A 25,519-nucleotide genomic window follows, 5' to 3' on the forward strand; every position below is an offset into this window, starting at 1 on the left:
CTTTTGCCTATTTTCTTTTTTTTATGAATTGTGGCTGTTTCCCTTTTCATTAACAAACAGCTCATTTTTGTTCCTCAGTTTGTTTGTGCTATGCACAATGTAATGAACATATATATACATCATGCACTTTAAGTTTAATTTGTATTATTCACATATTCTCTTATCATGTTCTTAAGTCTAGACTTTCAGTAATATAATTAATACTGGTTTGTAGTGTTTTCTAGTTTCCCTGGTGTAAATACTCCCACCATGGCCAATTTCAAATTGCTGACATGATATCACTGAACATGGAGACACACCATTTTATTTCCACCATACTAATCTAGTTGCTATAAATAACTTCTAGAACATAGATGATAATAAAATGCTAAAATGAATAGGAAGTGACACTTTTCCACAGATTCTCATGCCATTGCCAATTCTAGTATTTTGGAGCTGGCAGTGCCAACAATTTCTCATTCAAGACTTCCCCCTTTGGGGTGAAGAACTTTATCCCAGAGACTAATCAAGATCATCTATGTCTTTGCCTACACCAAAGTTTGGACTGCTGAGGCTCAATTTAATTCCCAAGCGGATAGAAAAATTTTAAAAGCTCAGGTGAAAACTTCGTCAGATGACCCTCCAGATCCCATTCCTCTATCTTTGGCCCAGTGGACCCACTAAACGTCAGTCATAGAGGAACCTATGCCATTGAAGCTTGGGTTGATCACAAAGGGCTTCCTCACTTTTCTGTCATGGCTCACATGGTGACAGGTCAATGCACTCTGTGAGAACACCTGTCACTGGCCATACAAATGGAATCTCACTCCTGTATTTGCTAGCAAGTCAACTTTTTCGAGCTATGTCCCCTTTTGCCAGTGCTACTTGTTATTCCTTGACAGTGGTGGATACCTACCCAGACGTATTTGTCCACCCCTCTAGACATGCTGAAGCTTCAATATAAGGCCTCATAAAAACACTCCTCATTCCCTTTGGAGTTCTAGACATTGTCTACATGGAACAAATCTCTCACTTTAGAATAAGACATTCAATAAATGTTTCACTTTCCCTATCAGTCCCAGGCTGCTGGGCTTAACAAACTGCCACAATAGCTTACTTAAACCTTACAGAAATTATATAATAACATAATCTTATAAATCGGTCTCTTACCTACCATTGGACCTCATTATACTAAATTCCTGGCCTTTGGGGCCCTCTACTCCATGTCAAAATGCACTGAAAAACAATTAACCTTTCCTTGCCCTCTGCAGTGACACTTCACATTTCAGGGTTGACAAAGATCATATTGATGGAAGCATTCCTCCTTGTTCCTCCTCTTTCATCTACGCTTTTTTTTTCTTACACCATGACTGGGATTGTAGCCAGACCAAGGCTTGAATTACTGAGAATTATGATCCTCTCACGATCAAATGCCCCTTTGGCTATCTGCCAGAATTATCTGATAATGTTTATTTGTCTGGCCTAAACCACAAATATTCCTGGCTATAGAGGATACTTAATAATTTCTAATGCACATAATAATCCTACTTAGGAAGTAGAGATCATGGCTCTGGGAGCCACAGCCACAACAGTGTGAATAGCAGAGGCCAATAGATTAAAACTGAACTCATTAAAACATCTTCCACTAAGGAGTGCAGGTTGCCCCCACCAGCCACATAGACCTGAAACATCTCCCGCTCCACACTATGCCCATGTGTTCAGGGGGCCCTTGGTGCCTCAAGTTGTAGCACTCACACAGAACAAATGCTATTGCTTGGCCTTCTGGCTTTTTGTAGCCTGGCTATACCTATTTTGGGTGGGTAGATAATAGCCTAGACCTGGGACACCGCAGGACCCCACCTGGCAATGCAACAGCTGCTTGGCTGTATTTTGACACACTGACACCATACTTAAATGGCCTCTTAAACACCACTGCCACAGCTAACCACTACTTGGCACCATAATTTTGTTCCCATCTCGCTGGCAAAATTTTGTACAGTTGAATATGTCATAAGGTTCCCTTTCAACTGCTCTTGTTGTAGCCCATTCAGCTGATCTAAAAGAAACTTTGACCATCACATTATCCACACTCTATCGATCAATTTGAAGAGCCACATTTCCAAACCTAAACCTCAATTGTTCTCCTGGCCTTTCCTTTAAAATACCAACTCCAAGTGTTCAGGAATGTCACTGTAATGTCCTGACCAAAATCCTTCCTGGCAACATGTTAATTCTTGGTTGCTCATACCAAACACTGAGTCCAAGAGTTTAGCTCCTTAGGGTGATTGGTTTTATTTCTCTAAATACCCCTCACTTTTGCAGGTATATATCCCTCTACCTTAAACTTCTCTTAATTTGACTTGTAATATCTGCATTTGGGGACTAAATATAACCTCTGCCAAAAAGTTTGGTGTTTTCATTGTGATGGTTACAAGAATCTACACATGGGATAAAATTGCACACACACACGTACATGTAGAATGGTGAACTCTGAAAAAAGTCTGAGGATTGAACCAATGTCAAATTCCTGGTTTTGATATTAAGGTTACATAAGATGTTACCCTAGGGAAAACTAAGTGAAAGTTACTTTGTACTATATTTGCAATTTTTTGTGAATCTATATTTATTTCAAAATAAGACATTAAAAAAAGATAATGTGTTTGTCTTACTAAATTCCCACAGCTTCCCAGTGCAGTTAGAATAAATCCAAGTTTCTCATCATAACCTACAAAACCATGTGCATCAGCTCCTACCCCCTCATCCCTCCAACCACCTCTCCAGCCCCACTGGCCTTCATTTGATTCCATCAACAAGCCGAGTTCTCACTAGCCTTGGTGTCTTGCTACATGTTTCCTCACCTTTGCACCAGGATGGGGTCTTCAGTGGACTGCATTATATATCTCTTATTTACTGTCTGCTTCCCTTTCTGTGCTGTACAATTTAATGTCCATGTTTCCATTTCTCCAGACATGAATCTGAGGCCTGTGGAGAATGGGCATGACCAAAGTCAGCCAGTTGGTAATGGGCCCAGATGAGTTAGAACTCCAAAGTGTCCCCCGATTTCAAGCTCTTAGCTACCAGCCCACACTGCCCCCTTCACATGTGAAATGGGAGGAGATAAGAAAAAGCCAAGAGATCCAGTTCTAAGCTTCATCTTTTGCTTTATTATGAAGACAATAAAATCTTGAGGTTCACTTCAAAAAATATATAAAATAAAATGTATTTGGAAATGCAAAAGACCTATAATAGTCCAAACAGTTTCTTTAAAATAAAACAAATTTGGACTTTAAAGATCTGATTTAAAACTTACTATAAAGCTAAAGTAATGAGAGAGTGTGGCATTGATGAAAGGATAGACAATAGAGCCACATGCTTATCATTAATTTATTTTCAACAAAGTTGCCAAAATAACTCAAAGGTGAAAGAATATTTTCAACACATTTTCTGAAAAATGTATCTTCATGCATAAAAAAGTACCTCAACCCTTCCCTCAAAACATTCACAAATTTGTTCAAAAAAGATCATGGACCTTAATATAAAAGATAAAAATATATATCATCTTAGAGATAACATAGGAGGAATGCTCTTTTTCCTTGCTTTAAGCCAAGATTTCTTACATAGGAAAAAACAAACAAACCATGAAAGAAAAATATGATAAACTAGAGTTTACTAAAATTCATTGCAGTTCAAAGATACTGTTAAGAAAATGAAAACTCTGATTATAGCCTAAAAAAAATATTTACAAAATCTATAGCTGATAAATAGTGGATAACCAGAATATATAATAAGATAAACACTATTAAACAACACTATTAAAAATGGACAAAGTATTTGAACACATATTTCACAAAAGATGATATATGAATGGTAAATAAGTACATGAAAATTAGCTCAGCATTATTGATATTTAAAGGCAAAGAAATTAAAACCACAATGAGATACCACTACACACTCATTTCAATGGGAAGTATTAAAAGTAAAAATACCTCGTTGGTGAAAATATGAAAAAAAGCTGGACCTTTCATACATTGCTGGTGGGAACGCAAAATAGTAAAAATAAATTTGGAAAATGCTGGCACTTAATAAAGTTAATCATCCACTCATCATTTGACAAGATCTTATTCGTAATTATAATCACAAGAGAAATAGGGACTTATATCCCCAGAAATACTTGTAAATACACATTCCCAGCAACTTTATTCTTCAAAGCCAAATACTAGGTAATAAAAACAAATATTCATCCATCCATGAATGGGTAAGAAATTATTGAACTTATAAATGGAATACTCTTAATATAAAGGAATAAACTAATACAAGAAAAAATATGAGTCTTAAAAAATTATAGTCAGTATGGATGTATGCATCATCTAGGATGAACAACTGCCTTAGATCAAAAGCCTCCTACTGAGATTGGATGGTAACATCTAACAAGAAGACAATATAAAGCCTGGGGTATGACCCTGGGTGCCTGGTTCTGATGGGCCAGTTGAGGTGAAGGAAACAGATTTGCTCCTCTCCTCTGTGTTAAATTGCTAAATATTGAGGACCCTTGGGAAATGGGAGAGAGCTCTGCAGTTCACACCGGGGTCTCCTCCACCAAAGTATCATCCTCCTTTGCCCTCCTGTCCTGTCCCAGACCCTACCCCACCCACCTTGCTTTAAACCAGCTGCACCATTTCTTGGTTAGAACCCTTGCCTTCTTACTTTCTGGCCTTTCTTTGCCGCTCCTACCAACCTCTATACATCTGACCTCCAGTGACATCCTCATGGTGCTTCCAACTGTGGTCACCTGTCCCCTGAGTCACCCATATGTGTCTTCCTGCCTCATTCCTGAACTTCTGCCACATGCTTCAGAGTCCAGCAACTTTAGGACCAAGTGTCCATGCCTAGCTTACGCCACTGAATCCCCCGCTCATGTGTCTCCTGCTGAGTCGTCACGTATTTTCCCCCTCTTTTGGAGACTGCTTGTATCCAGATCTTGGTACCTCTACTTCGATTTTGTTTGCGTATTTCACAACTATTATTTTATAGTAATGAGTGATATGACAATTAACTTATAGAACTGATCCTAGAAAAAGTGCTACATACCTCATTGCTGAATATCACTATGGTCATCTTCGAAGTACTCCCCTTGGGAAGCGATGCACCAATGCCAGTGCCTAGTCCACCTTTCAAAGCAATTTTAGAACTCTTTTTCTGGAATAACCATCAGAGCTGTCATTGTATTACGCTTGCTGTCCTGAATGTCATCAAAATGTCTTCCTTCCAATATTTACTTTATCTTTGGGTAAAGAAAGAGGTCACTGGGGGCCAGACCAGGTGAGTAGGGAGGATGTTCCAATAAAGGTATTTGTTTACTGGCTAAAAACTCCCTCACAGACAGTGCCGTGTGAGCTGGTACATTGTTGTGATGCAAAAGCCATGAATTGTTGGTGAAAAGTTCAGGTCAACTAACTTTTTCATGCAACCTTTTCAGCATTTCCAAATAGTAAACTTGGTTAACTGTCCAGTTGGTACAAATTATGAATTTGTATAATTCCTCTGATATCAAAAAAGGTTAGCAACATTGTTGCAACAAGTTCGCAAACTTAATTGTCAGAACTTATATGTGTTAGCCACTGTTTTGGAGGCATAAGGCAAGAAAAATCCCTTCCCATTGGTGTATCACAACCTTTGCACTTTTATGTTTTCTATTTCATTCCTATGAGCTCTGGCTGAATTACTCTGGAAATGTTAAGGAGCTTCTAGCAAAGGACAGATGTGGTCACCCTTGGTTCTAAAAGGTCCCTATGACAGCTGCTTTGAGAATAGACTGAAGACTGGTGGGAGGAGGGGAGGCCAGTCTCTTGCTGACCTCAATAATCCAGGGGAAAGAGAGGGGGTAATGGGCTGAGGGTCCTGGCTGTGCAGGGGTGAAAAGTGGTTTGATTCTGGATATAACTTGAAGGTAAAGACAGACAATGTTTAGACTGCTGCCCAAGTCCCTTCCCTTAAAATAAGCAAAAAAACTCTTCTGCTTTGTCAGTTCTCCCTTTTCTTCTACCGGGCAGTCACACCCACCACAAGTCAGGAAACAGAAGTGCTGAGTTTGCCCCTAGTGAGTTCAGCCTTCCACCTTTCTTCTGTGTCGCGTCCAGCACAACACGGACAGTGAGAGAACGAGAAGGGGCAGCGAAGGGTTAAGGAAGAAACTGAAGTCAAGAGATTTATGCACTAGGGGCCAAGGGTCTCGCAGCCTCAAAGGACTGAGAGCCCTGAATCAGGCCACTCTATGGCCTTTATTGATATTCACACAGGGAAATAACATTGTTTTCTCAGCAGTCTGTGAATTTCATACATTATACTAGGAAACTGATTCAAACCAATTACCCTTGCCTGCAAGCAGCGGAACCATAAGTCACAGGATGTATGTACCTCCCCCAGGGACAAAACCTTTATGCTGAAACTTACTGATACGAATAGATGGAGAACTGATGTTATCACATCATTGAATCTCTTCCCAAGCAGGTTGTGGGAAGGAATATAGCCACAGAGGCAGAAGCTCTCCTTAGCTGGGGAAAGGTGGGGGTCTATGCCCACCTCTATCAACCCCGTGAGTTCTCCTGATGGCCCCTATGTGACTGTGCCTGGCTTAGGTTGTTCCTTCTTTGAGGAATTTTACCCGTCATTGATTAACCAGCCATCCTTTGGGGCCAAACAGGGAGACATAGGTGTAAGCACAAAGGTGATGCAAAGTCCCTGAAAGGATCAGTCTCACAGACTCTCCTTTCTTTAGGGGCAGGTACGAGGGGACAGACAGGTAGGCTGCTGTGTGACAACACTTCCGCCTCACCAGATTTTCAAACCAGGAGGCTGTCACCATTATAACTCCATCTTCACCCTCAGTCCTTACAAGTCTGTCAAACATCATGTGTTTCTCAACATAAATAAACACTGATCTCTCCCTTCCCACTGAAACAATCTTAGTCTCATCCCCTGTGGTCTCTTTGCTGGACTAGGAACCCCTCGTCTGTGTTCCTGGGGCCCCTCTGACTCACCAGCCTGGGATTGGCACAGGAGGCGAGAACATGAGCCTCGTTCTCTGCTACACTTGCAATCACAAGTCTCAGAAAATTAGAAAGGGTTAGCAAATTGGTGTATGACTCACTTGACCAGAATTTATATGAGACTGATGCTAATCTCTGCGTTCCCAATTAGTGTGAATGTTGGTACATCTCACTGCAGAAATGGGAGTGTGTTTGATGATGGCCTCTTGCCCCAGGCCCAGGGGGTTATATACTAGGTATTAGAGCTGGAGTTGGAGCAGGATGAAAATGACATCAGGGATTCATCAACAGGCAGATTTTATCCAATCACATCTTTAATTGCATCACTGACCTCAGGCCCTATAAAAGAGAGCAGCTTTGGGAAGGCACATCAGATGAACCCAGTGCAGAGGCAGTCAAGTCACACAGCAGCTCAGCCTTGGGTCCAGGATTACCCAGATTGAAGTTGAGTCTTCTCAAGGAGGTGAGTTTCTTGAATGAGTGTATGAGTATGTAGGCTTAGCTATGGGGATAAATTTCCTTGGTACAAAGATAAAGGGGTCTCTCAGGCATGGGGTGGTCTATTGTACAACTGCTCTAGCTGTGCAAGATCTGGCCTAATTCGAGGAGACATTGCTCTGGAAGGTCTGTTTGCATGGGTTTGTTGTTTTGTTAAATGTATGTTTCTAGTAACTCATTTTCATGGCATCTTCTGAAAGTGTTGGTCCATGGCTGATATGAGGGTGGGAGTTGAAACTTAAAGCATGACTGTCGGTTATTTAGCAGACTTACACTGAGTGCTTGCCACATGCCAATGAATGCTCCATGCGCTTCGTATATGTTAACTCTTTTAGCTGCCATAGCAACTCTGAGAGCTGATGTCATTGGAGGTCAGAGTCCCCATGACACAGAAGGGGACCTGAAGGATAATGCTCCAGGGGTCACCGTTTGTAAATACCAGACTCCAGATTAAAGAATCTGACAGTCTGGGGTATTTTGTTTGTTTGTTTTTTATTGAGATATAATTGATATATAACGCCGTATTTCCCCTAAAATAAGACCTAACTGGACAATCAGCTCTAATGCGCCTTTTGGAGCAAAAATTAATATAAGACCTGGTCTTATTTTGCTATAAGCTATTTTTATAAGAACAGGTCTTATATTAATTTTTGCTCCAAAAGATGCATTACAGCTGATTGTCTGGATAGGTCTTATTTTCGGAGAAATGGGGCCTTATATTATGTATGAGGTGTGATAAAAAAAATACAGTGAATGTTTAAATTTAAAAAAAAATTATTACTGCAAAAGACACATTGCCATTAATCCCCCTCAAAATACTCACCCTTGCTTCCAACACACTTATCATTTCATCATTCTTGCCACTTTCTGAAGCAGTTTTGGAAGTCCTGTTTTGTGAGTGTCTTTAGTTGCCCTGTCATGTCTGCCTCGATGTCCTGAGTCATTTTGTCTTTAGGGAAGAGCCATAAGTCAAACAGTGCCAGATCCAGTGAATACAATGAATGAGAACACACCGTATAAAAAAAAAATTGGCCGTATACTAGAAGCAATGTATGACACAGAGTGTTGTCATCATGGAGGGTGATTTATGGCACACTTTAAAACACACCTCTCAACCGTAGCTCACACCAGACTGACTGCACTAAACGAGTTAAAACTTATCACACTGTTAATAAGGTTCGTCATGCCACTTCCCATAGTTAAGCTCCCTGCCTTTCTGTTGGATGGCACTTGGCAACAGCATTCACCATATATTTTGATCACACCTTGTAATTTCAGGTGTGCCACATAACAATTTGATACTTGTATATATTACAAAATGGTCACCACTATAACTGTTAACATGCATTACCACACATAGTTACAATTTTGTTTTCTTGTGTTGAGAACTTTTAATATGGCAGTATGGTTTTGAATTCCAAGGCCTTAGCCATAATAATTCTGCACAGCTGTGTGCATGTCTGCAAGTGTGACCATGTGGTCTGTGTGTACCTTGGGTAGTCTAGAAGGAGAACTTGTGGGGAGACTTATAAGAAGGAGAGGATATGGACTGAGAGAGAGAGAAAGAGAGAGAGAGAGAGAGAAAGCAGTGTCCCTGGATATAGAGAATGAGCCACAATATCTAAGATGGGGCTGGAGGGGTGAGAAGTGGCCCAGGAAAGGCCTCATGGGACCAGGAAGGACTTTTCTCTAGGGCAAGAGGGAGTCATGAAAGCAGAGTATGACCTGAGCAGATTTTATAAAGGTTGACTGGAAGCTTTATGATAAATGGATTAGGTAAAGACAAAAATGTGTTCAATTTTCTCCTATGGGTTTTTTCCCATTAACTGATGAGATCAGGGGGGCTAATCTGATGAGACAGCCAGTTGATGTTAGCACAGAGCATGAAATGACATCAACTAACAAACTAGCCTAATTGTCAATCCCACCCAATACCGACATTTTCCAATTCTGTGGTATGAAACTTGATTTTTAAAACAGTACTACTCTTTGAAATGTTAACTATATACAAAATGGAAAAAGGACCAAAAATAGAGCAATGATGTATAAAAAGGATTAAATCTTTTATCCATTCAACATCCCAAATGATGTACCTACTGTTGTCCAGGTAACCTAATTTGCAGTCATAAATCAATATGGAGCAATGCAAACTCAATTTTATCTTTGCTGGATCCTACACGCCAGTGGAAAAGGACAGGGGTGGGGGGTGGGGGGTGGGAGATGAGGGTAAGGGGGATCGAATATATGGTGATGGAAGGAGAACTGACTCTGGGTGATGAACACACAATGGGATTTATAGATGATGTAATACAGAATTGTACACCTGAAATCTATGTAATTTTACTAACAATTGTCACCCCAATAAATTTAATAAAATTAAATTTAAAAAAAAGAAACAGAGTAACATAAAGCTGTAACTTTGACAAAAGCAGTGAAGGACAAATGTTTTTCACAAGGAAGGGGTAATTGTTGATGGGAAAAAAAGGAAAACAATGAAGAGAAAGTTTCCTATGGAATGTGTCACTGGACGGACACAGTGGGGGTAGTGCAGATGTCTGTGTGTGATGTAGGCATTTCCAACACAGGATGAAATCATTTGTGTGGATTCCAGCCTGTCTTCTATTTCATTCACTTTATTCTTAAACGTTTTCTAATATTTTGTTTTCCTATAATTGACAGAACATAATTGTACAAGATCACTGCCTCCATTCAAATACATCCTATCCAATTGCAAGTTAAGACCCCATTTACTACCTAAAATTGAGTATTTTTTAAATAAAGAAACACAACAGAAACAAACTCATAGATACAGAGAACAAATTGATAATCACCAGATAGGAGGGGTTTGGGGGTAAATGGAAAAGGTGAAGGGGTTAAGAAATATAAATTGTTAGTTATAAAAAAACAGTTACAGGGATGTAAAGTATGGCATCGAGAATATAGGCAATAATGGTGTCAGATGAGTACTTGACTTACGGGGTGATCACTTCATAAGTTATATAAATGTCTAATTACTATGTGGTACACCTGAAACTAATATAATATTGAGTGTCAACTGCAATTAAAATTTTTTTAAATAAAATAAAATTGAACATTTTTATTGAAGTGTAACACACATAAAGAAAAATAAAGTAAAAGTATATAGCTTGGTAAATTTTTACAAAGAAAAACTCCTGTGTAGCTACATCCGAGATAAGTATTAGAATATTACCAGCGAAAATGAAGTACAGCACCCCAGGAAAACTGGGATGGGGTCCTCCTATGAAGCCCTCCATATATGTACCTATCGCAGTATCTACTATTATCTCCAAAGTAGCCAACATCCTAAATAACACTGCTAACATCTGTATGCTTTTGAAATAACATAAACAGGACTAAACAAAATAACATAAATAGGACTAAACAAAATGTATTATATTTGGTGTCTGGATTATTTCAACATTTGGATGTGTGGTTAATCCATGTTGTTGCATGAAGCAGTTTATTAACTTTTTATTGCCACCAAGTATGCCTCTACATGAATTAATTGTAATCTATTCCATTTAATGTTGGGCATTTAGATGGTTTACAGTGTAGAAATATTGTGAGTTGTGATGATATAAACATTCTTGTTTATGTCTTTGATGCACATGAGTACATTTTTCTGTTGTGTATATGCCAGGGAATAAAACTGAGGAGTCTCAGGGAATGCATAAATATAGATTGAATACAGTCAAAACATTTCCAAAGTGAGTGCCCCCCAGCAATGACTGAGATGTCCAGGTGCTCCAAACTATACTGACACTCAGCCTATTTGATTTTAGTTACTCTGGCAGGTATTTTGTAGCATGATACTGTAGTTTTATTTTGCATTTCTGAAATCATTAATGGGGTTAAACCTCTTTCCACTTGTTTGCCAATCCACTTTTGAGAAGTACTTTTGATGATTTCTCTATCAAGCAGTCTTGTATTTAATTGATTTGAGGAGGCTCTTTATAAACTCGCTCCGTGATTTGTGTACTTATTGAAAAATCTCTTCTCTACTGTGCTTCATCTTTTTAATAAATGAATGACTACTTCATGAACAGAATTTTTTGTATTAAAGTAGGCCAGTATGGTAATCTCTTCCTTTATGTTGAGTTTTTTCTGTGTCATATTAAAGCTATCTTTTCCTATTGCAAGTTCTTAAATGTTCTCTTCCATGTTGTCTTCTGGAAGCTTTATATTTCAGAGGTTTTTTTTAAAATCCAGCTAGAATTAATTTTTGTGAATGGTGTAAGGCAGATATCAAGATTAACTTTCCCCTTTATGGATAGTCAGTTGACCTAGCGCCATTTATTGAAAAAGAAAAAACTTCCCCCTTTGAACATGAACTTCAGTGTTATTTTTTTCTAGAAAGCAGGTGACTATATAGATGTTGATCTGTATCGGGACAATATTCTGTTATGTTTTCTGCCTATCCTTGTGTCATGATCACAATCTTAAAGAATGTAGTCTCCTAATCCATTTTGTTTTCTAATTATGTACATCCTGAAGAATTATTATTGTTCAGATTTGTCTTGGCTATTCTTAGTCCTTTTATGTCTATATAATTTTAGAATCAGCTTGTCATTGTTCTCTCTCTCTCTCTCTCTCTCTCTCTCTCTCTCTCTCTCTCTTGCTGGATTTTCTTTTCTTTTTTTAAGTTTTATTGGGGAATATTGGGGGACTGTGTTTCTCCAGGGCCCATCAGCTCCAAGTTGTCCTTCAGTCTAGTTGTGGAGGGCACAGCTCAGCTCCAAGTCCAGTTGCCGTTTTCAATCTTTAATTGCAGGGGGTGCAGCCCACCATCCCATGCGGGAATTGAACCAGCAACCTTATTGTTGAGAGCTCGTGCTCCAATCAACTGAGCCATCTGGTCACCCCTCTGGAAGCTCAGCAGCAGCTTGTTGTCTTCAATCTAGTCGCGGAGGGCACAGCCCACTGGCCCATGTGGGAGTTGAACTGGCAACCCAGTTGTTCAGAGCTTGCACTCTAACCAACTGAGCCATCTGGCCGCCCCACACTTGCTGGATTTTCATTGAAATAGCATTGAATTTATAGTGCAATTTGGGGAGAATTAAGATTTTCCATAATACTGAGTCTTCTAACCCATGAATATGGCTATCATTTTTATATGTACTTATTAATGTTGCATATTTGGGCAGAGGGTTTGTTTTTTTTTTGGTTTTTGTTTTTTGTTTTCATAGATATTTGATGTTTATTGGTAATATAAGTGGTAAAGTTTTTTTGTTTGTTTTCATTTTCAGCTGCTTCTGTTATTGTGCAATCTAACTGATTCTATTATTTTGGCCTTTCATCATGTATTTTGCACAGAATTCACCTAGTCTAATATTTGAAGAGGATTTGGGATTTCTTTGCAGACAAAATCAGGACATAATGATATTTCATATCTATATCTATATCAACATATCTATATCTATTTATATCTATATCTATCTATATATGTATACACACATATATAGGTATATATGTAATTTTTTTTTTTACTGGTTAGGGAGCAGTCCAATGTTACATAGAGTTGACTGTGACCATCCATCTCTCAATTTTGAGATGAAAAATTTAAGGATAATTTTGCTGCATTTTGTATACTTTATTACATAAAAAAAGTTCTCTTTAGTCCTAGTTTCCTTAGAATCTTTTTCTGTAATGAGCACTGACTTATTGAGCATTTAAAATGTACTAGGGAGATGATTATAGTGTGTTTTTCTATATTCTATTAATGTGGAGCTTACATCGATTTTTAAATTTTAAACCAACTTTTCATCTAGAAAGTGAACCCCACTTGTTTGTGATATATTATTTTTCTTAAATGTGACTGGATTTGATTTGCAAATAATTTGCTTTTAATTTTTACACCTATATTTGGGAGAGATATTTGTCTGTAGTATTCCTTTCTTTAACATATTTGTAAGGCCTTAACTAAAAGGGGAATGTTCCTACTTTTTTTTGTGCTCTAAGAAAGTTTACGTAAAATTAGAATTCTTTCTTTCTTAAATGTCTAGTAGAATTCATTCACGAATTCATCTGGACCTGAACTTTTTTTGTTGTTGTTTTTAAACATGTCAATGCTGTAATTAATTATATATCACTTCTATATTTAGCTTGCACTCTTTAAGCATCCACCAGTTGTTGAAACAGATCCCCCAAACAACTCAGCAGAAATTGAATTGCTGAAGTTTAATCTCTGAGAATCCATGTCAAGAATAGCTTTAGATCTCAGATTCTCATGTCAAGGTGAACCATCAAGGAATGATCCTGGATCAGAAAATCTAGAGCTTAAACCCAGCCAAGGATGTGCCATCCAGGAACGAGAGGGGATCTCTGAGTTCCTGATCACTGATCTCAGCTTACTTGTATTTCCAAACGGCAGTAACTTATGTGCAAGGCAAGAACTGCAAAGAATCTATAAGTCATTTCACTCATGGCTGCAGCCAGAAAAACACAGCAAGGATGAAATTATATCTCATTTGGTCCTGGAACAGTTTATGATCAATAGACACTGCAGTGATGCGTCCACATTGAAGGAGAAATGGGAGTCAAGTGGCAGAAACCTGGAGAAATTCATGGAAGACCTGAGTGATGATTACATGAAGCCCCTTGATTTAGTGAGTGGAGGGTTCTGATCTCTGGGGTGAGGGACATAGTACAGTCTGTTGGGGTTGCCTGGAAGTAAAAAAAGAAGAGTTACTATAGACCCAGTTATCAGTCCTCACCAAGGAGAATCTTTACCATTATAAGTAAGGAAGGGAAAAAAAAGTTTTATATGCATATACTCAGTGGGACATGTAGGCGCCAGCATATTAATTAATTTAACTAATTTAAGCTGGTGAGGTGGTAGGAGGTCTCATTACAAAATTCACAATTAAGCAGAAACCTCAAGAATGAAGAGAAATGCCTTAACATGAGCTGGTTCTTCCCTCAGAAAGACTTAATATTTGTCTTTTATCATTAGGGAAGACACACTAACAAGAAGTTACCATGAGAGATAAAGGGCAGGGCAGGACAGTAGACAGGGGAGCAACAGTACAGGGATCTTGAGAAAGCCTGAAAGGGTAGGTTTTCCACAAAGGCTTCTATCACTTAACAGATCCAGATATGACAGTGACCAGGTTTTGTTTACAGGCCCATGTCCACATGCAAGGACAGGAAGCCCTCTTTTCGGAGAATATGCCCCTAAGAGAAGTCATTGTTCACTTCAAGAAACACTTGTCAGCAAGAACCCCAATAGGAGCGAACACGGGGACACCCTCCTGGACTCCCCAAGATACTTTCCTGGAGACAGGACAAGGTAAATGAGGGGAGCCCAGTTACCAGAGGGATGTTCTATGTAGAGTCTTTCTTGGGTATAACTTCACTGAGTCACTTCTTTATTTTCACAGGAGATGAAGATGAAGAAAACGGTGACATTTCTTTGGAAATTTGTCAAGTAAATGACAGTGTTTCTAGTCAAGGCAATCAAACACCTTCTGTACTCATTATCCAGGAGGAGAGCTGTTCTAGGCCTAAAGAGGGAGGCGTTTCTTTGGAGAATCCACTCAGCTCCAGAAGAGCAAGTCTAGGCACCTCCAGGTCCCAGGAAAGGTCCCTGAAGGGACCCTCTTATCAAGGTGTCCTTATGGAGATGGGACCTGCATCTGTCTCCAAGCCAGACCAGGTCACCCCTGAGCCTGTTCCTACTCACCAGGGCAATGCGGGAAACTCCACGTGTCGGAGGCACCGAGAAAGATTCCACAGAGCTCGAAAGTCATACCAGTGTGAGAAGTGTCCCAAGATCTTTAGGTATTTCTCTCGGTTAAAAGTCCACCAGAGAAGACATAATAATGAGAGGACATTTATTTGTGCTGAGTGTGACAAAGGCTTCTTCCAGGCCTCAGACCTACATGTGCATCAGAAGACTCATGCAGGAGAGAAGCCTTTCAGGTGCAGCACGTGCACAATGTCCTTCAGCCACAGAACCAACCTCCTGGCTCATGAGAGAATCCACACGGGAGAGAAGCCCTATGTGTGTTCCCTGTGCCAGAGACGCTACCGCCAGTCATCCACCTACCACCGCCACCTGAGGATGCACCAAAAGATTGCCTTCAGAAGTGTTTCCCCCACACCAGAAGCTTCCTCGATGTAATATATATATAAATGTCTGTGAAAATGTATATTTCCATAGTACTCCTTTATGATTTAAAATTTCCTGATTACATTTTCCATTTATTGTCTCCCCCACTAAAATGAAAGTTAGGAAAGGCAGGGAATTTCTGAGTTTTGTTCACCAACTATCTCAAGGGCCTAAAAAGTGACTGACATTTCAAATGACCAATAAATATCTGCTGAATAAATGAAAAGTGTAATATCTGCTCATTTCTTAAAATCCAGGAATGTACCCGTACCCCATATGAGAAAGCAATGAGGTCCAACCCCAGGACATAAACACCAGTTAGAGGTGGTCCAGTGAGGCTTTCCCTGCGTCTCTCCAACCTCCACACCCATTATCTTTAGTGCAGCCACTGGCACTTAAAAACATGAGGAGTAGAGGCAGAAACCCAGAAGTAGCCTTAGACTGTTCAAATAATGTAATCATTTCTTTAATTCAACTGGAAATATTAATAGCTAAACTGGATATGAATATGACTGGTGACTCGAAGTTGCAGAATGTCATTTTATTAGCAGATACCATAAAAATCAAATGTTTTCATTTCTTCCAGAGATGGCAGGTATGGGGGGAGGAGGAGTTCTTTGCAGAACCAGTTGGAAAGGATAGTTTGGAGAAAAAGGATTCTGTGCAGTGCTGAGGTAAAAGCAAGCATGCTGGTTATTTAGAATCCATTTGTGAGCTGGTTTCCACTAGGAAATCAATCCCACTGAGAAACTAGAAAGTGTCATGTAGAATTTGCCCAAACCACAGAAGGGAGCATTCTGCAGGGTAAATTGTGACACTTCTCTGATTTCCTGTATGCAACCATAGAAGAGAGAACTATTAGGCTGCAGATAAGGCTCCCATGTGGAGAAACCTCTATCCATCCTCTTTCCTGAACTGTCTACAGGTGTGCTATAGTGAACATTTTTGTACATGCTTCCCATTACAAGGGAAATCTCTTGAAAGACCTCTATGAAGTAGGTTGTGAAATAATAGAAATTTTAAATTATATGTGTATGTGTGCAATACATCAAAATAAACCTAAAACTAAAATAAATAAAAAGCAATAAAATAAAAATGTGTGTGTGTGTGTGTGTGTGTGTGTGTGTCTATGCCCCAGTTCCTGGCACAGAGCTCTGAAAACCCACTAGGAACATCTTTTGTTGTAATAATTGGTCTTTGACCCTGGTTCCTGACAGAGAGTTCCTAAACCCTTTGCAATTTCTTGTGTGATGGGAGTAGCTTTTGTTTTGAAAGTGAGGCAACTCTGGGTGGGCTCCTGGATGGCTACCGGATGGGTGCTGATCATCAGAAGGACCAAGCCATGATTAGAAGTTTGGAAGTCTCAGCCCCACCCCCATCTTCTGGGAAGGGAAGAGGATCTGGAGATTGAGTTAGTAATTGATTATGTCTCCATAAGTACAGAGTTCAAAGACCTTGGTGAACATATCCACACCAGAAGGATGGTGCACCCCACTTCCATGGTGACTGGAAGTTCTTGTGCTCAAGACCTTCCCAGACCTTGCCCTAAGTACCTTTTCATCTGGCTGTTCATCTATATTTTTTATTACATCCTTTAATAAACTGGAAAATGCCTGTGTTTCCCTGAGTTATGTGAGCTGTTCTTGCAAATGACCCAATCCAATGAGGGGTGTCATGGGAACCTTAATTTGTAGCCAAGTCAGACAGAAGTTGTGGGTAATCTGGGCACCTACTATTTTTGATTAGCATCTGAAGTGCAGGGGGTAGTCTTGTGGGACAGCCCTCAACCTGAGGGCTTTTCTCTAACTACACATAGTGTCAGAATTAATAGAATTGTAGGACACCCAGCTGGACACTGAGAATTGCTTGGTATGGGAAAAAGAAACCCACACAGCTGGTGTGAGAAGAGTTCTGTGTAGTACTTGTATGAAAGTAAACGAGACACACAGGAGTGTATTTTTTCAATATATGGGGGCAATACATCGGGTTTTAACCACACAGCAGGGTAAACAACAAAGAGATTTGCATTTGAAGCAACAGTTAAGCTTTCTGGGTACCCTGACTTCTATGAGGAAGGCACCCCACACTGTGCTGACACTGGATCCTTTTAGCTTTCTAGTAAACCCCTGGCCCAGTTACACCAGGGCATCCTCTATAAAGACAGACCAATGCATGATTTTGCTTACAAGAGTTGGCAGAAAACAGGAAGGCCAACACTGATTTTGGTATTGTTGGGTCAACTCACTCCTATCAGTCTACTGAGGGAAATATTTCCTCACTCCTAGGCCTTGATCTTGTATCTTAACCAGTTATCTTATTCACTCCCTCTGGGTGTGTTGGAGTACAGAATCAAATGGCATCCAGTTGATCCAATTGTATATGGTCTGACAACTAAGTTCATGAACTTATTGCAGCAATGTTGCTAATCTTTTTTGATATCAGAGGGATTATTCATTATGAATTTGTACCACTGGACATACAGTTAACCAAGTTTACTATTTGGAAATGCTGAAAAGGCTGTGTGATAGTTAGACAACCTGAACTTTTCGCCAACAATTCATGGCTCTTGCATCATGACAATGCACCAGCTCACACAACACTGTCTGTGAAGGAGTTTTTAGCCAGTAAATAAATAACTATTGGAACACCCTCCCTACTCACCTAATCTGGCCGCCAATGGCTTCTTTCTTTACCTGAAGATAAAGGAAATATTGAAAAGAACACATTTTGATGACATTCAGGGGTAATACGATGACAGCTCTGATGGCTATTCCAGAAAAAGAGTTCCAAAATTGCTTTGAAGGGTGAACTAGGCACTGGCATCAGTGCATAGTTTCCTAAGGGGAGTGTTTTGAAGGTGACTATAGTGATATTCAGCAATGAGGTATGTAGCATTTTTTCTAGGATGAGTTCACTAACTTAATTATCAGAACCCATACCCCAGAAGATTACAGTACCTAAGACTAAAGATAGCTAAAAGTGCACATGCATTCAAGATTGTCATACAATTTATGTTGGAATGCCATGGCAGGATACACAAACACAGCATAAAGAAATGGTAGCCAAAGTGCAAATGGTCCAACAGCCAGCTGTGCCTTCCCAGGCACTGTAGGTTGTAATGAATCCAATTATAAAACCAAAAACAATCAAGAAACATGCTCCTCCATTGAACACAGTGTCACCCTGCTCTCTAAGCCAATTGTCTCAATTATACCCATGGGTTTTAACTTATAGAAGTTGAAGCAGGGCCTGGTTGGGACCCCCATAGTAGAGGCCTCTCAATATCCCTGGTCTCACTTTTCCTTGACCTACCTATAGTTTAACAATATATCATCCCCCCTGCAACTTGAGCTTGAAACGTCCCCTGTCCCAGTTCCCTGTTTTAGAAAATTACCCTGAAACTTATGATTAATACCCTTAGGTTTGGGAGGTGACATCATAGAAATGGTGGCATGAGGCATGCTTCTTGAAATCTCCCCTGGAAGTTACAACAAATTGAACAGCTATAACTCAAGAAAGGATTCTCTGCTCATCAACAGCTAAGAGACATGCACATCAAATTACCTGAAGGTGAGCAAATTGGGTAAGCGGAGGGGTGGAAGGAAGAGGAAAGGGGGAAGTGCGGAGACATGGCCCGTGGACTTTGGGGCCCCAGCACGCAGACTGGAGATTGCAGCAGCCTTAGGAGAAGGAAGAAGCCAGGCTGCGGACTCTCTCCCTGTGGCCCACAGTCCTGCCTGAGGGGTCAGCAAATAAGACAGCTGTGACAAACGTTCGGGGTAAAGAACTCGGGTGACAACTGTGGCTTAAGCCCTCACTGCTGGGCAAAAAACAGAAAACAAAGACACAGAGCCTGGCCACCTCCCCCCACCCTCCCAGAGATCACCCTACCCCCACCCTTCTTGTGTTAGAAGCGAGTTCCAGAAGAAGCAGCAGCACTATCAGATTAAAGAACAGAATAGCTATAGCCCTTGAGAACTAGAAAGACAAGTTCTGCAGCCACTGATCCACACTCCAGCTATAGGGAAAGAGCTGTGGGGTTCTGGGCTGATGGGAGCCAGAAACGCACCAGCCTGCCTGTCACAGCCCACCCAGCCCCCACATTTCTGGGCGGATCCCAGCGGGACAGCAGAGCTACTGAGACACACACAGTTCCTCATCGGGTTGCAGGGGCAGCATTGGGTTTTCAGAAGCTAAGAACTCTATCATCCTCCACATCCTCCCATGGAAGAGGTGCCCAAAGACCCAGGTGACCTGCTCACAGGGGAAAAGCCCACCTTCTGTAGGCTGGCTGTGGTGTTCTTAGCAAGTTTGTATGGGCCAGAGCAGAAACTGCAATGACTTTTTAGAAATCACCAACCACGCCCCATAGCCCCACCTACTTAGAGCTGCATTGCCGGGGCACTCTGGGCACCTGGTGGCCAGCCCAGCCTCCACAAGGCACAGAGATTTTTTTACAGCAGCAGGCAACCCAAAATGGCCTGAGGAAATAGCTGGAGGATGTTAAGCCAAGGTCTGTGCTGGTGTTTTGTTTTGTTTTGTTGTGTTTTTCTCTTTTTTCTTTTTCCCTTTTCTCTGTTTATCTCTTATTATTTTTTTCTTTTCTTCTTCTTTTTTGTTCTGTGTTTTGTTTTTTTGCTTGTTTTGAGTGTTTGTTTTTTTATGTGTATGTATTTGTTTTTGTTCTTGTTGTTGGTTTGTTTTGTTTTGCAAAGTGGTCATGGGCCTAGCACTGGTCCAGGAGCTGAGACTACACTGAATTTAAAGAAAGCACTGACCATACCCTTCAGCCCCCTATAATCCCACCTTGCCCACCTACAGCTGCATGCCAGGGGCACTCTTGTAGCCTGAGCAAGCAGTCCTGCCCCCACAAACTGCAGAGGAGGTTTGTCATAGCAGCAGACAGTCCACAAGAGCTTGGGGAGATTTTGGTGCTGAACAGTGACCCAAAAACTGCACTGCAAACGCTTGGGAGCAGCTATTGGGAATTTGCAAGCTTCAGTGTCCTTAAGACACTATACAAGGTGGTCACAGGCCACGTACAGGCGTAAGATCTGAATCTGCATTAATGTAAGAACCACCGGTCGCATCTCATGACTCACTTGAACTCCACCCCATGCAGCTAGTGCTGCATCAGTGAAAGCACTCTCAACATCGGGTCAACCAGCCAGACACATGTGCCTAAGAAGCCTCTTTCAACAGCTGGGCCTTATGGGAAGCTGATAGGCAGCAACAGGCCTAGGGGCCCGTTGGCCTTTTGCTTAACTGCCTTAGGCCCAAAATTGGTTGCAGCCAGCTCAGTTCACATTAAGGACACCCCCACATGCCTACAGGTCCAGCACAGGCTGCAGCCAACAACTACAGCCATGAGAACCTACCAGATACCCACGGGCTGATAACAGGCAGGGCTGAAATAGCCCTTCACTAGAGCCCTGCCCAAGAGGCACCAGAAACAACGCACCCAGAGGCCAGCTTCAGACCACACCAGAGCACTACCTGGTTTGACCCGCAAGCAGCACACCCAAGGGGGGTTCCCAACAGGCACAAGAGACTGCAGGGGCAAAGGCTTCGCTGAGGGATCAGCCCTCACACAGCAGCTCATACACTGTTGGCATTGCCAATCCTCATAGTTAGTCAGCCTGAGAGTCAATCCCACCCACTGACAAACCAAAAGCACTCAAGGCTCAACTACAACAGGAGAACACACACGACATAAGGGACACCTCTGGAACACATGCACAGGAGATTAGGGAGACTGTGCAATTCATCTACAAAGGACACATATGACATAAGGTCACCCAGCAAATGAGAGACATAGGTGAGAGACATAGATGATCTACCTAATACATAGAAGCAAACACAGAGTGACAGCCATAATGAGGAAAAAAGAAACATGTCCCAAATAAAAGAACCTCCACAAATGGAACTAAATGAAAGGGAGGCAATCAACCCAACACAGAGAAAATTTAAAACACTGATTATAAGAATGCTTAAGGAACTTAGTGAGAATTCCAACAAAGAGATAGCATGCATAAAGAAGGATATAGAAACCATAAAAAAGAGCCAGTCAGAAATAAAGACTACAATAACTGAAATGAAGAATGTACTAGAAGGAATCACCAGCAGATTAGATGAAGCAGAGGATCATATCAGCAATTTAGAAGACAAGTTAGCAGAATACATCCTATTGAAACAACAAAAAAGAAAAAAGAATAAAAAACAGTAAAGATAGTTTAAGGGACCTGTGGGACAACATCAAGCATAACAACATTCACATCATAGTAGTACCAGAAGGAGAAAAGAGGGAGCAAGGGATAGAGAAACTTTTTGAAGAAACAATGACTGAAGACTTCCCTCATCTGGTGAAAGAAATAGACATACAAGCCTAGGAAGCACAGAGAATCCCAAACAAGATGAATCCAAACAAGCCCACATCAAGACACATCATGGTTAAAATGACAAAAGTTAAAGACAAAGACAGAATCCTAAAAGCAGCAAGAGAAAGACAACTAGTTACCCACAAGGGAGCTCCCATAAGACTATCAGCTGATTTCTCAACAGAAACTTTGCAGGCCAGAAAGGAGTGGCAGGAAATAGTCAAAGTGATGAAAAACAAGGACCTACAACATAGACTACTTTACCCAGCAAGGCTATCACTTAAAATAGAAGGAGAGATAAAGAGCTTCCCAGGAAAGAATAACCTAAAGGAATTCATTACCACCAAGCCATTATTTCAGGATATGTTAAAAGGGCTTCATTAAGCAGAAGAAAGGTGAAAACAAGCTAACCAGTGAAGACCTGAAATACGAATAATAAAATGGCAATAATTATGTACCTACCAATAACCACTTTAAATGTAAATTGATTAAAAGACATAGGGTAGCTGAGTGGATAAGAAAACAAAACCCAAGCATATGCTGTTTACAAGACACCTACCTCAGACTGAAAAGACACACACAGACTAAAAGTAAAGGGATGGAATAAGATATTTCACACAAATGGAAATGTGAAAAAACCTGGAGTAGCAATACTTATAATAGACAAAATAGACTTTAAAACAAAGACTATAATAAAAGAAGGGCACTGGATAATAATAAAGGGATCAATCCAACTAAAGGACATAAGCCTAGTAAGCATCTATGCACTCAACATAGGAGCACCTAAGTGTATAAAATAGATATTGACTGACATAAAGACAGAGACCAACAGTAACACTATCAAAGTAGGGGACTTCAACACCCCACTGACACCAATGGACAGATCCTCCAGACAGAAAATCAATATGGAAATAGTGGCCTTAAATGACACATTAGACCAGTTGGCTTTAATCGATATTTTCAGAGCATTTCACCCCAAAGCAGCAGAATATACATTTTTTTCAAGAGCACATGGAACATTTTCCAAGATAGACCACATGCTAGGCAATAAAACAATTCTCAATAAATTTAAGAAGACTGAAATCGTATCAAGCGACTTCTCTGACCACAGTGCTATGAAACACGAAGTTAATTACAAGAAGAAAACCGGAAAATACACAAACACATGGAGACTGAATAACATGCTACTAAATAATGAATGGGTCAATAATGAGGTCAAGGAAGAAGTCAAAAGATACCTTAGACAAACGAAAATGAAAACACAATGATTCCAAATCTATTGGACACAGAGAAAGCCATCCTAAGGAGGGAAATTCATAGCAATGCAGGCCTACCTAAAAAAAAAAAAAAACCAATAAAAATCTCAAATCAACAGTCTATCTTTACACCTAAAGGAACTGGAAAAAGAACAACAAAATAAGCCCAAAGGGAGTACAAGGCAGGAAATAATAAATATCAGAGTGGAAATTTAAACAGAGACAATAAATAAATAAATAAATAAATAAATAAATAAATAAATAAATAAATAAATGTAATCAATGAAACCAAGAGCTGGGTTTTTGAAAATGATGAGACAAGTAAAGAGTTAACAGGAGCATGCTTGTAAGGTGGCAGGATAGGACAGGCAAAGAGTTAACAGGCTCGAGCTTGTGGACTAATAGGAAAGAGCTAAACATTAACCACTTGTCTCTGAATACCCTGGCTAGCATTACACCTACAAGCTGACAAGCACCTTACATCAATCATAGGTAGGAACAAAACAGTTCCCAAATGCAACAGCAACCCCCTGCAAGCTGACATCTATCATAGATGAGAACAGGACAGTTCCCAGGAGAAGACATTTGTAACAGCAGCCCTCCTGCAAGCTGACAAGCACCCTACATCCTGCTTAGAAATGTATAAAACCCCAGTATTCCTTCTGGGGTGCTGTCATCAGTGCAGCTGTCCCTATTGGGCTCTACCCTGGCAATATTCCCTTTGCCAGTAACTTTCAAGATCTTCTGCAGCTGTCTCTATTGGGCTCTGCCCTGGCAAAACTTCTTTTGCCAGCTCCAAACAGAACTTTCTCTCTCTTTTTGACTTTCAATAAATCTTTTCTTACATTTGTAGAGTTTCATGCATACTTTTACATTCTGCAAATGACCAGGGGTCAATTCAATGCCAAGACAGAAAATATAAACAAAATTGACAAACTTTCAGCCAGACTCATCAAGAAAAAGAGAGACAGGACCCGAGTTAATACAATCAGAAATGAAAGAGAAGTGACAATAGATACCACAGAAATATCACACACACAAAAAAGTGTAAAAGAGAGAGAGAGAGAGAGAGAGAGAGAGAGAGAGAGAGAGAGAGAGAGAGGAAAAAAGAAAATACTGTGAACAACTATACACCAACAAATTAGACAATCTGGAAGAAATGGATAAATTCCTAGAAGCATACAGTCTTCCAAGGCTGACTTAAGAAGAAACAGAAAATCTGAACAGACAAATTACTACCAACGAAATTAAATCAGTAATCAACAAGCTCCAAACAAACAAAGCCCTATACCAAACAGCTACATGGGTGAATTTTACCAAGCATTAAAAAAAAAAAACAAAAAACACCTATTCTACTTAAACTATTCCAAAAAATCCAGAATCAGGAAAGGTTCCCAAGCTCATTTTACAAGGTCACTATTACCCTGATCCCCAAACACATTACAAAAAAAGAAAACTATATGCCAATATCCCTAATGAGCATAGATGTAAAAATCCTCAACAAAATATTAGCAAACAGAATTCAGCAATACATTAAGAAGATCATACACTGCAATCAAGTGGGATTCATTCCTGGTATGCAAGGTTGGTTCAATATCAGCAAATCAATTAATGTGATACACCGCATTAACAAAATGAAAAATAAAAATCATACGGTCGTATCAACAGATGCAGAAAAAGCATTTGACAAAATCCAGCATCCATATATGATAAAAACTCTTAGCAAAGTGGGAATAGAGGGATCATATCTCAACATAATAAAGGCCATATGTGATAAACCCACAGGTAACATCATATTCAATGGGTAAAAACCAAAACCATTCCCCTTTGGATCAGGAACAAGACAAGGATGCCCACTTTCACCACTTTTATTCAGCACAGTACTGGAAGTAGTAGCCACAGCAATCAGAGAAGTAAAAGAAATAAAAGGCATCCAAATTGGAAAAGAAGTAAAATTGTCCTTATTTGCAGATAACATGATTCTATATAGACAGAACTCCAAAGAGTTCCCCAAAAATCTACTAGAAGTGATAAATAAATTTAGTAAAGAAGCAGGATACAAAATTAATATTCAGAAATCAGTTGCATATGTATACAATAATAACAATCTATCAGAAGGAGAAATTAAGAAAACTATCCCATTTACACTTGCTTCAAAAACAATAAAATACTTAAGAATAAATTTAACCAAAGAAGTAAAAGACTTGTACTCAGAAAATTATAAGATATTGA

General features: G+C 40.0%; 1 protein-coding gene across 1 annotated transcript in view; it reads left to right on the forward strand.

Moving 5' to 3' along the window:
* Nucleotides 1-17,247, forward strand: part of ZSCAN4 (zinc finger and SCAN domain containing 4) — a 26,174-nt gene extending 8,927 nt beyond the window's left edge. Inside the window, exons 2-4 of the mRNA XM_074315574.1 lie at nucleotides 14,027-14,149; nucleotides 14,667-14,832; nucleotides 14,924-17,247. Coding sequence (XP_074171675.1) covers nucleotides 14,030-14,149; nucleotides 14,667-14,832; nucleotides 14,924-15,666 — 1,029 coding nt within the window. The 5' untranslated portion in view covers nucleotides 14,027-14,029 and the 3' untranslated portion in view covers nucleotides 15,667-17,247. The remainder of the gene's footprint in view (nucleotides 1-14,026; nucleotides 14,150-14,666; nucleotides 14,833-14,923) is intronic.
* Nucleotides 17,248-25,519: the final 8,272 nt, after the last annotated feature.

This window comes from Rhinolophus sinicus, linkage group LG11 (assembly GCF_036562045.2).
Source record: "Rhinolophus sinicus isolate RSC01 linkage group LG11, ASM3656204v1, whole genome shotgun sequence".
Lineage (NCBI taxonomy): Eukaryota > Metazoa > Chordata > Mammalia > Chiroptera > Rhinolophidae > Rhinolophus > Rhinolophus sinicus.